Source organism: Heloderma suspectum, chromosome 5 (assembly GCF_057233095.1).
Source record: "Heloderma suspectum isolate Gila_16-S chromosome 5, 16-S_ref, whole genome shotgun sequence".
Lineage (NCBI taxonomy): Eukaryota > Metazoa > Chordata > Lepidosauria > Squamata > Helodermatidae > Heloderma > Heloderma suspectum.
Window position 1 is genome coordinate 204,439,762 of NC_139462.1, and position 18,701 is coordinate 204,458,462.

Here is an 18,701-nt window from a genome sequence, read left to right on the forward strand (position 1 = left end):
AAATTTTATTAACAATATTAGTATGCCGCTCCACATCTGGAACAGATTTCGGAACAGTGAACACAAGAGATAAAACAGTAAAAGGATGAAAATATTAAAACACCAGATTAAAATTATGCTATTTTAAAAAACACAATACCAATAGAAACCATGACAGGTTAATTAAGGAATGCTTCCTGGAACAGTGCTGTTTTCAGGAGGCATTGGAAACGGCACAGTGTTGGTGCCTGACCTCTAGGGCAGGGAATTCCAAAGAAGGGGGCTGCCACACTGAAGGCTCTTCTCCTGGTGGACTCCAATCCAGCCATAGGTCCATGTAGAATCACCAGGAACATGCCCTCTGATGTCCTCGGTGACTGGGCAGGTTGGTAAAGCAGAAGGTGCTCTCTCAGGAATCCTGGCCCCAAGTTGTTTAGGGCTTTGTACACGAGTGCTAATACCTTAAACCTGGCCCGACAGTAAATAGGCAGCCAGTGCAGTTCCCTCCACAAAGGAGTTACATGCTGAACAGGGGCAGCTCCTGACAACAGCTGAGCTTCTGCATTCTGCACTAGCTCCAGCTTCCAGACCAGCCTCAAGGGCAGCCCCACATAGAGCGCATTGCAGTAATCTAGTCTTGAGGTTACGAATGCCTGTACCATTGTGGCCAGGCTATCCCTGTGCAGGAGAGGCTGTAGCTGGCAAACCAGCCAAAGCTGGTAAAAGACACTCCAAGCCGCCGTGACCACTTGGGCCTCCAGCAACTGTGATGGATCTAGGAGTACCCCCAGACTATGAACCTGATCTTTCAGAGGGAGTGCAACCCCACCCAGAACAGGCAATGAGCCCATCTCTGGGACTCGGGAACCGCTCACCCACAGGGCTTCTGTCTTGCCAGGATTCAACTTCAGTTTATTGGCCCTCACCCAGCCCATTACTGAGTCTAAGCACAGATCCAGGACTTGCACAGCCTCTCCTGATTCAGGTGTCACAGGAAGATGTCATCATCAGCATAGCTACGCGGCACTTAGCTCCAAATCTCCTAATGACAGCTCCCAGTGGCTTCATATAGATATTAAACAACATTGGGGATAAGATGGTGCCCTATGGCACCCCATAGCTCAATTGCCAAGGAATAGTCACCCAATGTAACTCTCTGAAATCGGCCCAGCAGGTAGGACTGGAACCACTGTAACACAGTGTATCAGATACCCATCCAACGGAGTTGATTCAGGAGGATACCATGGTCGATGGTATGAAAAGCTGATGAGAGGTAGAGCAGAATTAACAGGGTTGCACTCCTGCATCCCTCTCTCGATAAAGGTCATCCATCAGGGTGACCAAGGCTGAGTCAGTCCAGTAACCAGATTGAAACTCAGACTGGAATGGGTCTAGATACAGTAATTAGTATCCTCCAAGAGCACCTTCAGTTGCTCTGCCACAACCCTCTCAAGTACCTTCCCTAAGAAAGGGGTATTTGTGACTGGGCGGTAGTCTCATACCATTGGGTCCAGAGTGGGCGTCTTCTGGAGTGGTCACTCTGCTGCCTCCTTGAGGACAGAAGGGACCACTCCTTCCCAAAGGGAAGCATTTATCACTCCCTGAACCCACCCTTCCCTCGGCAAGCTTTTATTAACCAGGAGGGGCAGGGATTGAGAGGGCACGTGGTTGGTTGTATTGTTGCAAGCACCTTGTCCACATAATCAGGCAGCAGTAACTAGAACTGATCCCACAAAATTGGGCAGATGGTGGCATCAGACCCCTCGACTGGAATGGCACTAACAACAGCGTCAAGTTTGCTGCAGAGACAAGAGATTTCATCCTCAAAATGTGATGCAAAAAGGTCACAGCAGGTCCTCAATGGGGCCAGGGCCCCTTTTGCTGGGGAGGGTGTTCGCCCCCAGACCACCCAGAAGAGTTTTGCTGGACAGCTACTTGAGGATGCAATGGAGGCAGCAAAATAAGCCTTCTTATAGGCTTATTATGTGCTCGATTATAGGCACGATTATGTGCTGTAGATTACACTGAACATCCATTCATACTATATGTACACAAATTCAAATGGTTGTGGGAGTCTGTCTACATGCACTCATACCTGAATCATACAAAGGTACTAGGATTCTGCTTAATCCAGGGTACAGATCATACGCACAGCTATACCTGGGTTGGATGAACATGTGTACAGTTGCTTGAACAGATGAGCACCTGTTAACTTCATGTAACCATGTAAAGTGTAGCCCGGTGCATTTAATGTAATCTGGGAATTACTGAACTGAATTACATTATTTTGTAATTGAATGGGAATTACATTCAATTACTAAACTGAATGTAACCTTGCACAGTGTAGTGCTCTGGTGGAATGCCAGCATGTCAACCTTTTTCTACCTTGATGAGGCACTGTAGCGATATTCTGAGGGGACTCTGAGGAGAGATTCGGTGGGGGGGGGGGAAAGAGCCAGAGATTTTTAAAGGAAGGGTCTGAAGAAGAAACTGGGAAGAGGCAAAGACAGAAAACAGAGGTCATAGAATCATAGAATAGTAGGGTTGGAAGGGGCCTACAAGGCCATCGAGTCCAACCCCCTGCTCAATGCAGGAATCCAAGTCAGAGGTCCTGAGGAGGCTGAGGAAAAACCAGGAAAGAGACCCACAACAGCATTCTGCCTTTCAGCCACTTACCAGCAGCAGTGACACCATCACCAGCTACCAGTAACTGAAGCCTAGTACAGCTACCTCTGAGTCCTGGACAGACTGCACAGCTTGAGGCAGCTTCTAAGAAATCACCTACCTTTGTGGGACTGTATAACCATTGGACTCCCTTCCTTCCATATTTTACAGACTTACTTTAAACCATGTCTTAATTTGAATGTTTGCTTTACTTTCTTTCCCCGCTCCCCTTCCTTGTTAAATAAATCATAGTTCTTGTTTTATAAGTTGCTCACTTGTTTTCCCCCCAACCCTTTTCAGGGAACAAGGGTCCTGGTGGAATGGGGGCACCACTTGCTAGTTTGGGGTCAGCACTTTTCTACCTCCCCCATCCCACTACTGTATGAACCCAGCTCCAATGGTTCCCCAGTCTGCATAGAAACATGTAGTCTAACCATGTGAGGTTACATTCCATAACTATAGGAACAGGCATTGCCCATAGAATGCAGTAGATGCCTCTGAAAACAGCAGAGTACTAGCAGTATTCTAGCCTCAGAGTGAAACTGAGCATGCCTGACATAATGATGTCAGCAGTTGCTGCCATAGGGTTTCATGGGGCAGAAAAACATTAGTAACTTTGAACTGCTGCTCAGAACCTCACCAAACCAATGAATGGCACATCTACTCAACAAACCTGAATAAAGTGCAGCTGTAGTTTTCACCAAAATGTGAAAGAAGTATATGATATGCCATCCCAGTCTGGAGGCAAAAGGGTCAATGTGTCAATTTTCAGCACTTTTAAATTTGCTGTACCTGTGGCAATTTTTATCAAATAGGTTTGAAATTCTTAGTTATAGACCTCATCAGGTAGATCATGGATGCCAATTTGCAAGTTACTCACTCAAAAGGTGTCATTTTTATAAGCAGTAGAATTTTTAGGTTTATAGTGGTGGAACTTTTTTTTTTACTCACCTTAATCCTGTGCTCCTTTAATTTAAAGTCATGTAATGACTAAACACCTATTTACTAATAGCAAAGTCATATACATGTCTTCTGAGAAGTAAGCCTCACTGAGTTCAATGGGACTTACTCCCAGGTTAGTGAGTACAGAATTGCACCCACCTACTTGCACATATGTCCCATTGAACTCAATGGGACTTCCTTCTCAGAAGATACATACAAATAAAAGGCAATTTTGTTAAGGCGGAATGGTTTTCAACTGGCACCTTAACAATATTTATCCCATTCCACACTAGTGCCTCCACTATGAGCAAATGCACAAGATGTAACAGACCAAATTTGTACTGTTTTCTCAACTCTTCTTAAACAGTAGGTCACAGCATTCTGCATCCAAGAACACACTTACTCTGCAGAACAAATTGGGGTAGATGGCTACAGCACATAATGCAGGACATTTACTTTCCAATCCTTCTGACTGATATGCTATATAGTGATTAAAGGAAGAATTCATGGGCAATCTGGATTTTCTTGATATGGAGGTAGCTGTGGTTTTACTCTATATAAAGGAGGCATTTTTATAATATTTCCTTCAACAATGACTGTGTTTACATAGCACAGGCCATTCTTTTGGTCCTGTTTATCTGTCTGCCTGCCACAAAAGCCAAAGAATGTTAAGAACACAGGAATAAATATGAGACCATGAGTGGCCCCAAACAAGATTACCAGAAACATTATCTTAAAAAAGGTTCTGAAGATGTATGAGGCTGCTGCAGACAGCACAACTACTCCCAACATGGTGGAAACAGCTCCCTGCAAAACAGGGTAACCAAGACGATATAGAGCATCTACTGCCCTGTCATTTGCATTGGGTTTCTTGCTGGAAACAAAAGCATAAGAAATATGAGCAGAGAAGTCTACTGAAAACCCTATACAAATAACAAGGTTGATCATGGATATGGAGTCAAGATTGACATCCCAATAGGTCATGAAACCGGTCACACCGACAATAACCGATGCAATAGCAAAAGTGACCCACAAAGAACAGAGAGGATTGGGAATGAGCAGCAAAGAAATGAGTAACATGGCTCCAGTCGCAATGGCAACATTCTGAATGGTGTTCTGAGTTATTACAAGATACTGATCAAAGTATATAAAACCTGGATGATAAACCATTAGTGGTATCTTGCAGTCTTCAGCAAGGCCTCTCAGTTGGTTTAAGAGATTTTTCTCATCCACTGCACTACTAACATTGACTGTCTGTATGAAGAACCGTGAGGCTAATATTTCCATAGCACTAATATTAAGATCCCACTCAGATGCTGGACTTACTTTAAACAGGGTCGATAAATTGTTAATGAAAGTGTTGTGGACATCTAGAGACTTATTTTTAGCAACATCTTCATAAATTCTCAGCCATGAATCTGAGTAATTTTTGTCCACATAGGATGAGTCTTCTAATGACTTCATGCAGTTCTCAAGTTCTGTACGAACAGATGAGTTCCAATATGCTACACTTTCAGTAACAATGACCATAACTCTTAGACCATACTCAGAAAAATATTCATCATCCCAATCATAATACTGAATGATGTAAGAATTATCACTAGCTAGATTGCGAAGATCTATTCCTTCTTTAACTTGAATGCATCCATAAATGCTACTTCCCAGGTACACAAGATACAGGACCATCACTATCACCTTGGTCCAGCTATGCATAAGGAAGGGACCGTAATGCTTTCTAAAGAATCCATTCATGGGATGTTCAATCTCTGCTCCAGTGGACTCATCAAGAGATCCTCCTCCTACACAGCACATGTTATACATATGGCCGTGAGAATCCTGTGGCACATCCTCCACTTTCATGAACGTGAGCCAATGTCTGTTGCTTTCTTCTCTTTTACCGTTTAGAGCAAGAACAGCCCCAAAGAACGTCAGGTTGTAGAAGTAGCAGAAGACGAAGGCTGTTCCTGTATAAATGCAAAATGACTGAACTGACTCAAAGGAAGTTGCAATTCCAATGTAGAAGGCTAAAACATCGGTAAGAGTTGTGATAGTTACTGACACAGCTGCCTCTGCATAGGTGTGAGCCATCCGAACTTTCAGTTCGTCCTTCACGTTAGTCTGTTGCCAGCATGACACCATGATGAACATGTCATCAACACCAACCCCTGGAGCAAATAAAAATGTAACACAATATGCTATATGAGAAAGGAAAGATATCTGATGAAGTGGACAGTGTCCATGAAAACCTATGCCATAAGAAATATGTTAGTCTTTAAGGTGCCTCAAAACCCTTTGTTGTTTTTGCTGGAACAGATTAACATTGTTCTTCCTCTAGAAACGGATACAAAAATAGGGACCTACTTTGTAATTAATAATATTCATCTTTGGGATAGGAAAGAATGAGTAAAGGTAAGCACTCTGAACACAGACCTTTTTTTCTTCCTAGTTTTTCAACGAATCAGAGACCAAAGATCAGGGACTAAACCAAATCTGAACCTGTAACATTTACCTACACTGGAACAGAGCCTAATCCATTCTTTGTTGCCTCGAAACATGAACAGAATGTTTAAAAATATTCAGCTTATCCATTTAGAATAAAAGGTTTGACTAATGTGATGGTATATTTCAGTGACCAGCCAGAATTAATCATGTTCATAAAACCAGTATGAAAGGGGATGCTTATACATTTGCTTTTCCCAGGTTTCCATATTCTGTCATCTTTAATGGCTATGTAGCATCCAGCAGAACCAAAGCTGAAGGCTGCCTTCCACTTTGCAGGTTCTGAAGGTAAAAAACATTTCTCCATCACACTGCTCTGCCAAACCAAAAAGTTTCTTATTTTTAGCTTGAAAGTAAGAAAAAAATGAACCATTCTTCAGCTTTTTCTGGGTCTAGAAGCAGACATCTGCTACAGGACATGGTACTCTACAGTCAGGATCAAAATATCCATGAAACTAATTCCCTGACTCCAAGGGGGCTTTATACTTGGTTCTCCCAAATACAAACCTTCATGCCACATGACAAATTGCACTGCAAATCAAGGATTGTTTCCACAATTGTTTGTGAAATGGCATTGGAGGCAAGGTGGGGTGGGGTTAGCTACCAAAAAACAAACAAACACTAGGCCAGTATAGGCCCTTTGCATAAGCCCTGATCAGATGTTCAGATTGCAGGCTATGTCTGCAGCTGCAGAACAATCCTAGATTGTCAGCAGCAGAAGATCAACATCAAAAGATGCATCCTTAGTCTGTGGATCCATCTTCTGTGTAGGTTACCACTCTTAGACTAAGTGCTTTCAGATTCTGGATCCTACCTGTGAACTTCAGTAGGATTAAGGCAGATTTTCACTTATTGTACTTTGGCATATATAAGAGAGTACCAAAAAAAAAATTGCTCTGCAAGTATGAAAGGTGCATGCATGCCCCGCCCTGCCCCCATATTCCACCACAAAATTGGGTCCAGATTTGGCCTCCACAAATGGATATTTTAATGGAAATCATGGTGGAAACACATGCATGCTTTGTAGTTGGTTATGCATACTTAAGTTCAAGAGGTCAAGTGATATTCGACCCCAAGCTAACAAGGAAGCATCCAATTGTTAAGGGAAAATGAGTGTAAGAGAGCTACAGCATAGCTAAAAAAAAAGAGTGCACCCTGAGAGTGAAAAAAAGTAATTTCCTTATCCTGCTACTTGAATTCTGTAGAAAGCAAAATGAACAGAAGACACCAGTAGAGAGTCTGAGTTAAGAACACATTGGTGGAGAAGTGAAATTAGGAAGGAAAAGTGTTTTTTAAAAAAAGCATTATTTTTTTAAATCAGAGATAAGGAGATGTATGCATGTTGTCTCTGATGGTTATTTAGACCAGGGGTGGGCAGACATGAGGTCTGCAGAATCTAGTTTGGTGGGTTTTTTACTAGAACCCTGAGATCCATCTACTGTAGCCAGGCGCAAAATAGTATTGTCTCAGGCGAATGGAGAGAATTAAGGAATGGGGCACCTTTGAACACATGCTTAGCTCAGGAATTTGTCATCAGTAACCAGAACCAAGCTCACAGGTCCTTTCACTCCAAACTCCACTCCTGGTCTTCTTTTCAGCCATTCTTTTTCAGCAATCCGATTTTTTTCTGGTGGTGGTGGTTGTGGTGGGGAAGATTTTCAGTTGTTGCTATTGTTAGTCACCCCTTACCAATCTACTGCAAATCGCCCAGAGATGTCCAGATCTACCTCCTGCCCACTCCTGATTCAGACATACCCATGGAAAGCCCAAGAAATAAGCAGAGAAAATGTCTATGCTTGCAAACTTACCAAGTATAAGAAATGGTGCATTTGCAGCTGTGATAACAAATGGCACCCCACAAAAGAGCAACAATCCAAAGCTGCCGAGCACGGATAAACCTGATGACAACACTCCAAATGCCGCAACCCACACTTTTGTTCGCACACAGTCAAATCTATAAAACAGATTAAGTCAAATCTATAAAGCAGACTCAGTTTTAAACAAGCAGCTGTTGCATTTGAAAGACATTGTCTATAACCATGAGAATTAGAAATGTCATTATTTTCAGAAAAGAAAGCTCTTCAGCTACGCCTGTGCCCTGCCCTTGTACTTCAGATCATGATTCATTTTAGTATTTTATTCTGCTGCTGGTTTTAATTTAGCTTTATTTGCTGCTAGTTTTCTCTTGGTTTTATTCTGCACTGTTTTTATTCCTGGTTTTTATTCCTGTATTTTATGTTTTTAATGTATTGTACACCACCAAGAGAACGTTGCTTATTGGGCACCTTAAAAGTTCAATCAATCAATCAATCAATATGCCACATCTCCAAAGCAATTTCCCTGCACAGGACTGTGGCTTGTTTTGCCGGGTGGTGCAGTGTCTCTTGAGTGTTGTGACTTCCCTAAATAGCCTACCAATCTCTGTAAGGTTATACTACTTACTCCAAGAAAAACATTGGTCTTGACTAAGGGCCAACCTAGATTTTCTGTCATGGATATGATTAGTCTTTACTTTTTTACATTTTTCTAAAAATAATTACATTTCTAATGAGTACAAATCTTTTTAGTATTAGTACTGGTATGTATTTAAGTAAACTATTAATAACTACATACATATGCCTGACACATTTCCTCTGTAGATGTATACTTTCCTCTTCAAAAAAAATGAAAGTTTGCCATTTTCTTTTTGTACACCTAGAATACTTCCTGTGTATCATTAATTTGGACTAACAAAAGTGTAATTATGGATTTTCTTTTGCAGTTTTGTTAACTAGCGAGAAACACAACAATCACCTGATGAATAAAATAATTATTCCTCCACCTGCCACCAAGAATTAATTTAAAAAGTTACCTTGAACATGATATTATTGAAAAAAAGATAGTTAAAAAATATGTGATGGAAAACAAAGAAACCACTCCCTTGGTATTTTTTTCAAACTCTTCCTGTCTGGACAGTGAAGTAAAATAAGCTACCTGCAAGGATAAGGGGAAGAGAAAGAGGACAACATATTAAATAATTTTCTTGCTTAATACATATCTAGCAATGCAATCCTGTGAAAGTCTACTATGAAGTGAATCCCTCTGCAATCAGTGGGAATTATTCACGGGTAGAGATGTAAAATTTCTGGAAATGTTGAGGCCATGGAAAAAAGCCAAGTTTTTTTTCCAGGGGTTTTCGGGGAAAATTGGAAATGTTGGGAAAAATAGAAAAATGAGCAAGACTTATATTTGTAGTGCTCTTTCCAGATCTAAAGTCACTTTGTTGCTTTAAGACAGCCTTCCCCAACCTGATGCCCTCCAGATATTTTGGACTTCAGCTCCCATCAGCCTCTGGCAGGATAGCCAATGGTCAGGAATGCTGGGCACTGTCATCCAAAACAACTGGAGAGCAACAGGTAGGAGAGGGCTGCCTTAGGAACATAAAGCAGCCTTTCTGTTCCTACAGTTATTTTATGTATGACTTAGTTTGCTCATAAAAATATTATATTTTAAAACTTTAAAAGTAAACTCAGTTAGTAAATTTGTAATTATTGTCTGAATAGATTAGAACTACATTAAATAACTGCTCTATAGAACAAAACTCAAACTGTCAAGAATGCACAAAGGTGACTACATGTTGGGAAACTGAGCATAAATGTCTATCAGTAAAATATACTTTAGATCAATAATTTTAGATCAATAATTTTAATAAGGAATGAAAGAACTATGCTGAGAATCTTAAAGAGAGGATTAAAAAAACATTTTCCCCCTTGGCTTCATTATTTTCTGACATTTTACATCTCTAGTCTTTCTATAAAAGTGTACTTATTACATAATTTTTAGAAATCAGTCTGAGGGGAGTAAAGGTTGGGCAACAATATATAAACATGTTGGCTTAAATTCTAAAAGAAAATATTTCATAATCTAAAGCTGTTCAATTTTTCAGAAAAAAACAAAAACGGTCATAGGGAAAAAAGGGAGGGGGGGAATCCCCCCAAAAAAATTTCTCTGTTTTTTTCCCAGGCCTTCACATCTCTACTCATAGGTAATTTTCTATAGGATTGCAAGATTGCTGCCTCTCAGCAGTTTTTAAACATAGGATGCAAGTGAACTTATAGCTAGCAGATATGACCTAGAACCTCCAAAATGTGATAAATTCCTTCTCTAGTAAAGCCTGCTGTCTGGCTTTACTAGAGTACCTGGAATTTACCTGTAATTCCAATGCCCAATTACTACTAGAGGAGAAAAAAGAGGAAAAAAACGGAATATTTCATTCTTATCTATTGAATGACTGAAATATATTCAGCACTAAAAAGGCTTTTCCACAGGTAGCTGAATACATCAACACGGTTGTTCCAGCTGTTTCTCTATTAAACTCGGATTGGTTTCTTAATTAGTGACAGAGACTCCAGAGGAACTATTCAGTGTACCCTGTGCTTGCATAAGGAGTTTTATGTGGGACTATCCTTGAAGACAACATAGAAGCTGAAACTCATGCAAAATGTGGCAGCTAGATTGCTGTCGGGACCAGCTTATCGAAATTATGTATCTCTGGTCTGAAAGGAGCCCTACACACTGAGACATTTGATCTCGTCTGATCTAGGAAGCTAAGCAGGTTCAGCTCTGGTTAGTACTTGGGAGACCGCCTGGGAATCAGGCTTCTTGCATTGAGCAGGGGGTTGGACTCAATGGTCTTGTAGGCCCCTTCCAACCCTATGATTCTATGATTTCTATGAATATGCTTCCAGTCCAGATTTAAGGTGTTAGTGATGACACAGAAAGCTCTAAACAGCTTCGGACCTCTCCTAAATATTTGAGGGAGCACCTCTCCCTGTATATACCTGCTTGGATACAGAGATCTGCCAAGGGGGCTCTCCTCTACATTCCACTGTTGGGAGCTGTACATTGTGTGGAGGCATGAGAGAGGGCCTGCTCAGTGGTGATACCCTGGTTTTGGAATATGCTCCCTCAGAGGCCCAGCTAGCACTGACTTTAGTCTCATTTTGGTGCCAAGTTAAGGCTGGGCTATTTACCCAAGCTTTAGAATCTTATTGACTGTAGCTTAGTTATTAGTGGTTTGCGTGGACTGTTGATGAGTATAACGATTTGGTTTTATGATGAGTCGTTTTTATTATTGTACCTGTCCCTGAGATCAATAGATATGGCGGTGGAAGGGTTTAGACATATTTTAATAAATAATAAATAGTGATTTAATGACAACCTGCAAAGGCAAAAATTATTAGCTATGCTCCTACATGAGCCTCTCCTCCTTTTTATTTATTTGAAAATTTAACCAACCAACAGTCCAGTCTTCCGACTGCCTAACCTGACTTGCAACATCATCATTTGCAATACAGCCCTGATCCTGCTAAGGTTAGTCATGACTATGGCTGCAATCCTATATGCACACTCAACTGGGAGTAATACTGCAGAAGGACAGAAAAGCTGCACAGTGCCTGCACATTGGTAGCACTAGCAGCCCTCCATCTGGTGGAACCCCCACTTACCTGGATAGGGGTGAGGTTCAAGGAGTCCAGATGCAATAGAGCCCTGATTCTGCTAAGGTCAGTCATGGCTATGGCTGCAATCCTATATGCACACTCAACTGGTAGTAATGCCCACTGAAGTCAATGGCTGCTTCTTTTGAGTAGACATGCATATGATTGCACTGTAAAGACCCATTGAAAGTAATGAAACTTGAGTTAATTTGGTCTAAATATGTTCTACTGCACAGGATCCAAAGAACAACACATCAAAGGGAGCTTTGGGGTTCCAATTCTCAAAACGTGACACATACAACCACGTTTGAAACTGAAGGGAATTTTGAAAGCAGTTTCTGATTGGGGTCTACAACGACTTTTGGATAGGGCACTAATCCAAATCCATCTGTCCCCAGCAAAAGACTTTGTTCAGGGATTCCATCTTTCTCTCCCTATTGGATTGTTTTGTGTAAAAGCGGGGGGGGGTGGTCAAGAAGAAGCGGTGGGAAAACACGGGAGGGTTACAAATGGAAGCCTTCTAGATCCCCCATCAAATTCTTTGAACAACACAGGCGATTGCATGATAAAATCTCCAACTGGAGTCGCAGCCCTGCCTTGTTTCCCCACCGCTTCTTCCGTCTTTTCTCATATGCAGAAAGACAGAACAGCTGCACAGTGCCCGCACATTGGTACCGCTAGCAGCCCTCCGTCTGGTGGAAGCACCCCACGTACCCGGACCGAGGTGAGCTTCAAGGAGTCCAGCACGCCCGGGATGCGCTCCAGGAAGGCCTGCAGCCAGAGCGCGCTGGCCTGTCGGCGCGCAGCGTCATCCTCCTGCAAGAAATAGATGAGGCGCAGCGCTTGGGCCGCCAGAACGGGGCGCGCCGGCCCAGCTCCAGGCCCCAACGTGACGCCCCCCAGGAAGGAGCCCAGGGAAACGCGGCCTTGGAACAGAGGGAAAGTGAGGGTAGGGAGCAGCGCCTCTATCCGCGCCGGGTCGCCTCGCACGGCGCTGAGGAGCGGGTTGGGGCTGCTGCAGGCGCCGTTGCTGCGCGCGCAAAGGCTGCCGTACGAGAGCGCGGTGGCGTTGAGCCCGGGAGCAGTGAACCCTCGCACCGCCGCGTCCAGCGCCAGCAGCTCGGCGAACGCCGCCCTGCTGAGGAGCGAGCCGCCGTCTCCAGAGGCCACGGCTATGAAAGCGACGAAGACGCCTTCGGTGCTCAGCCTCTCCGCCGAGAAGCGCTCGGCGTCGTCCGTCGGGAAGTGCGCCTGGACAAAGCGCCGCTCGCTCTTGGCGGGGCCCGCGACCGGCGTGAACTGGCCCTCGATGTCGTTGGCTTCGCGGTTGGCGAGAAAGAGGAAGCCGGTGCCCAAGGCGCCCGAGAGCGCCAAGGGCAGCAGCAGGAAGGGCCACGGGTGGGCGCCCACGGCGGCGCCGAGGGCCCTCAGCGCTCGAGACAGGGGCCGCTCCACGCAGTCGGTGTGGCAGCTGCACGCCGGCATCCTGGCGCGCGCGCCTTACCCGCCTGCTCCGGAAAGTTGGTTGGAGCGAAGGGAACAGCTGCTCTCGGCGCTAGCGGCGCTTATTCGGGAATCAGACCACCGCGCTTCGTGACGTTTTCTTCCGAGGCAGCACGGACAGAGCGGCGTTATCTCTTGCGTCTACTTCTTTAAATACTGCCATAAAACAATGCTGCTGGGTTAGAGTCCCCCGCCCCATGGTATCTTGGTTACATCGTGATGTTAAGGAAGCAAGTGTATCCGTTAAAACACCTGCCTCCCTCCTTCCTGGAATAGGACTACGTGCATAATGTGGAACTTCCCTATGATACTCCAGGCAGGACGCAGGAGGCATATTTATTCTCCCAACTGTATATCACATCACATGTTGTGATCCAGTTGATTTATAACCTATGGCTGATATGACTTGGACTCTAATGTGAAAACAACCAGTCTGAAGCTGCCAGAAACCGAGTTGGACCTTGATTCACCAGCTCTTTGTTTGAAGGATGATGGTTTGTTTTGAACTGGTTATTTGTAGGGTTGCAATGTGTTAATCAAGTAAGCCTGAACTCTTGTGCACTTTTGCCTGAGAGTAAGTGCCATTGAATACAGTGGGATTTACTTACCCAAACCATGGATGTTAATGTGTGTAAATCAGTAGCATACCTGGATAATAGAAAAGGAAGGCATGATAAATGCTGAAGTCACCCAAGTCATAGCAACCTACCAGCCTTCACCAATCAGTGGTCTTCTTGGGGATGATGGGAGCAGTAGTACAACACAGTAGGTTGAGGAAGGCTGTGTGCCTGATAGGTACCAGTGACTCAGTGTGATTTTATTTGTCCTATTTTTCTTCAAGTTGTCTTTCTAATGTCTCATATCCACTTATATTTCCCTTATATCTTATATTATAAGTTTTATTAATTTTCCTTATTTCTTAAATCCACCTTTACTTGATTTTTGTCAATAAAGATCACTTCTGTCTATAACTTCCCCCCCTGCTCCTAGTAGATAACCTTGTAGACTTCAGGCGCCACAATGTACTCTTGTTTTCTTTGCAATGTAACAAATATGGTGTGAAAAGAAATAGAATGCAAAGTTTGACCCTGAATACACGCCTGAACTGTAAACATCCTGAAATGTATTTTGTAACCCAAAACATTTAAGTGTCCATTGAGAACATCATGAAATGTGAAAAGGTTAACTTCTAACCATTCCATGTCATGTGCATATGAAGTATTCTAGCCCAGGTCAGGAAGGGGAGGTGTGAGTGGAGAATGAATGGCTTTATTGCAGGAAGGCCAAATGGGGGGTGCTCTGGTATGTGCTGAAGACTGCCAAAGTATAGTTACAGAAGATGGAAATGGGCCAATAAAAGAGGAGGACAGCACGTTATGGGCACAGAAGCAACCTTGAGAAATGTTGGGGAGTCGGAAGGAGATGTCAGTGTGTCTTCAACAAACGTCAGTCCTGGAAATTGGGAACATGATGTATTACCAACAAAGAACATAATGAACCCCTCTTTGATCTCATGAGCCCCAACGAGGGAAAAGGGCATAAAACCCCTGAATCTGCCATTGTTCAGGAGGGGCATGGTTGCATCTGGATCGTTTGTATGTGCACATACCAACAGTACCCTCGATCCACGGGACACGTCTTCAGTGCTCTGGCCAAGTACTTGACAGCGTGTGGTGAGTGTGTGTTGGGTAGAATTCAGGGAAAGGATCTTACTGTCCAGGGCTTAGATAAGGTGCAGTTATCTTTGTTCTGTCGTACTTAACCGTTTGGGTTTAGGATATAAGACAGCAGGCTTAGGCTTGGGCCTGCCTGACACTGTATCACCGTTGCCTCAGTGGGCCTTTTGTGGCGTGGACTGATCTGGAGTTGAGCAACAAACGGGTTAACTGTTTGTGGCGGAATTCTCTGACATCCCTAAAGTTGTAGCCATCTAAAGATTGGCACATAACCCTGGATTCAGATTGCAGTTGTTTCAGATTGCAAGCTTCTGTAGTTGCCAATTCTGAATTCTGCTCCCCAAACCTCAATTCTGCACTTTTCTTAATCATTTAATACACCACATTTGGGTGACTAAGTTTCTTCCTAAGAGGCGTGCAAGTTGCAACCTCTTAAGCCTCAGAGAAGGGTGCAACTTCTTGAGGATTGTTAGTTTTAGCGTCTTATCTAAGAGGCGTGCAACCTATTGAGTTTCAGAGAGCCTGAAACTCTTTGAGATTTCTTTGTAATTACGTTTGTTCCTGAGAGGTGTGTAACCTCTTCAGCCTCAGAGAGCATGCAACTTTGCTTATTTCTTTTACTTCAATAAATCTCCTTTTCTTACATCTACAGTGGTTGTGTGCATGTTCTTCTTCACCTTATAAGATCCCAACCCTCTCAGCCTGATCAACTGAGTGGTCCTGGATAAATTAAAATCCATATTTCACACCAGTAGTATCACTGACACTTCCCTAATAAACAAGCAAAAAACCAACCAAACAAACAAACAAACAGGTAATTTAACATAGTAAGTAAAAGAGGGAAAGTTGTATAGGGATGTACGAAAGTCACTTACCTTTTGCGGATTATGTTGATGGTGGGGGGGGAGGCGCTCCGTCCCTCCCCCAGAATCCTGGACGGGGGGGAGGCGCTCTGTTCCTCCCCCATGGAATCCTGGCCGGCCGGCCATGCTCTGCAGGGATTCTGCGGAGCCGCCGGCCAGCTTCGCCAGCAGCCAGACATCCGGCCGCTGGCTAGCAGGGACGCAAATGGCGGCGGCCGTAGCCGCCGCCGTTTGTGTCCCTGCAGTCAGCAGAGATAGGCTACGTAAATGTTTACGTAGCCTATCATGTCTGACTTTAAAACAACAACAACAATGCGTGTATGCAAATGGCGGTGGCCGTGGCCGCCTCCATTTGCATTCCTTATTTTGCCACGTCTTAGTCTACGTCAAGATTTACGTAGACTAAGATGGCAAAAATAAGGGGAATGCAAATAGTGTAGTGGACGCTACACTATTTGCGTTCCCCTTATTTTCGCCATCTTAGTCTACGTAAATCTTGACGTAGACTAAGACATGCCAAAATAAGGAACGCAAATGGCCGTGGCCGCCGCCATTTGCGTACGCACGGTTGGTTTTTTTTTTTAAGTCAGATGTGATAGGCTACGTAAACACTTACGTAGCCTATCACGGTTTTTTAAAAAAAACCTAGCCATGATAGGCTATGTAAATCTTTACGTAGCCTATCACGTCTTTTTTTTTTTTACTTGGAAATGGCGGCGGCGGCCGGTCGGAAGACCAGCCGCCGCTGGAGCCGGCGCCGGAGCTGCCGCCGCCAGGAAGATCCACCCCAGGTAAGTTTTGTCCCGGGGGGGTGGCGGGGGGGTGGAAGACCGTTCCGCCACCGATTTCGGGGGGCCGAATGTGCTGGCATTCGGCCTCCCCGAGATCCGTGGCGGAATTCTCTGACATCCCTAAAGTTGTAGCCATCTAAAGATTGGCACATAACCCTGGATTCAGATTGCAGTTGTTTCAGATTGCAAGCTTCTGTAGTTGCCAGTTCTGAATTCTGCTCCCCAAACCTCAATTCTGCACTTTTCTGTTGCAATCCCCTTGATCTGCTTACACATTATTTGGATGGAGAGCAGTTGGACTGGCTGATCTACCAGTTCCTTCTGAGAACTTTAAATGCCAGCTCTTTCAGAAACACTGGGTATTCCTTTCTATGTATAAAAGGGCTTACATGAGAAGGGAAGTGATAAAATATTGAACATATTTTCCATAACGCTCCGTATGCATAAGCTTTATGATAGATCTGGCACTTACTCGCAGCTGGATCTGCAGTTTTGGCAGCATCTTTAGCTGCATCTGATATAATGTAACGGAAATGTTGTTGGGTGAACCAGATACGGAAATAACCGTTTTTAAAAGACCATTAAAAATCAGCTAGGTTTCTCTAGATATGTACGAAACTCACCTTTTCGCGGAATCTTTTGCGGTGGGAGGGGAGGTGCTCCGTCCCTCCCCCCAGAATCCTCGATGGGGGAGGAGGCGATCCGGTCCTCCCCACCAGAATCCTCGACAGCCGGCTCCGGGCCATCCGCAGACGGATTTCCGCCTGTGGCCGGGCTGCTGCGTATGCAAATGGCGGCCGCCATAGCGGCCGCCATTTGCATCCAACCAGGCAGCTGTAATAGGCTATGTAAGAATTTATGTAGCCTATCACGGCTAACCCCTCCAAAAAAACCCCAACCCCCCAGCGTACGCAAATGATGGTGGCTACGGCAGCTGCCATTTGCGTTCCCTATTTTTCGCCAATTGATTGCGTATGCTGGGTTGTTTTTTTTCCATAACGCTCCATGGGCTAGAACAGAGCGTAGCCCACTACACTATTTGCATCCCCCTTTTTTTTGCCGTTTTATCTTACGTAAATATTTACGTAAGATAAATGGGTGAAAAATAGGGAATGCAAATGGCGGCCGCCGTAGCCGCCGCCATTTGCGTACGCTGGGTTTTTTTGGGGGGGGGGTTAGCCGTGATAGGCTACGTAAATTCTTACGTAGCCTATCACGGCTGCAAGGATGGCAATGGCGGTGGCAGCAGCCCAGCCGGCCAGGAGACCAGCTGCCGCCACCGCCAGAACTGCCGCCGCATCCTCTCCAGGTAAGTGCCGCATCCTCTCCAGGTAAGTGCCATTCCGGGGGAATTCTGTGGGGGGGGCAGGAGGCTGTTCCGCCTCACTGGAATCTGTGGTGGAATTCTCTGCCATCCCTAGGTTCCCCCCACACCACTTGGTAGGGGCTTGTAGAGGCTTACATGAGTTGAGTCCCTTTCACAGTACAGAGAAAAGCATGGAACTTCTTCTTCTTCTTCTTCTTCTTCTTCTTATTATTATTATTATTATTATTATTAACATTAGCATTATTATTTAAAGTAGTTTTGAAAAATATAGTAGTAAAATAAATATTTTACCCCATAAGGTACAGAGGTAAGAGGGAAACAGACTACAGAATATGTGAAAAATCAGAGGCCAAAAGATGGCTTAGAATAATCTGTGAGGAACAAAATTATATTTCCACTCATATATTTTTGATCATACAGCTGAAGATACATTTGGACAGTATCATCAGTGTCAGTGCAGCTGTTACCACCTGTGCTGATGTGCAACCTTTGTTATGATGTATTTGGCCATCAAGAGTCCTTTATTGATGTAATTGTTGACACATGCTGCATGCACAAGTGCACCTATAGTAATATTCAGTGACAGTGGCACACATCTGTCCATATATCCAAACCCCTAGTTTTGTCATTCTGGCAAATGAACCAGGGTTTTGCATATGGATATTCCATGACTTTGCATCATGGACATTCATCAGCAATAGCTGATCTTCTCATTGAGGGACACCAACAGTGGAGGCTGATGGCTCCTACTTCAGTGGGGCGGTGAATCTGTTGTGGGTTGCAGTCAGAACTCTAAAGCAGCTATCCACACTGCTAAACCCTATCCTCCAAATGGGTTCAGTACCTTGGACAGCTCCTTTAGAGTTCTTACTGGGTCTGACTGAAACCTGGAGTGGATGCACCACCCCACTGAAACAGGAGCCACCAGCCTTCACTGAACTCCAGTAAGCTTTCAAGAAAATCCACAGTTTCCTGGGATA

At 44.1% G+C, this 18,701-nt stretch overlaps 1 protein-coding gene and 1 long non-coding RNA gene across 2 annotated transcripts in view; one reads left to right on the forward strand and one right to left on the reverse strand.

The window, feature by feature from the left end:
- Positions 1–15,384, reverse strand: LOC146345101 (patched domain-containing protein 3-like). The gene is made up of 4 exons (XM_084859114.1): positions 12,276–15,384; positions 8,936–9,057; positions 7,893–8,038; positions 1–5,750 (listed from the first exon to the last, which is right to left on the reverse strand). Exons 1-4 carry the CDS (start codon positions 13,044–13,046, stop codon positions 4,090–4,092), a joined length of 2,700 nt encoding a protein of 899 aa, XP_084715240.1. The 5' UTR covers positions 13,047–15,384; the 3' UTR covers positions 1–4,089.
- LOC146345102 (uncharacterized) overlaps positions 14,497–18,701 on the forward strand; it is a 24,337-nt gene continuing 20,132 nt past the window's right edge. Inside the window, exon 1 of the long non-coding RNA XR_014792429.1 lies at positions 14,497–14,737. This is a non-coding gene — a long non-coding RNA (uncharacterized LOC146345102). The remainder of the gene's footprint in view (positions 14,738–18,701) is intronic.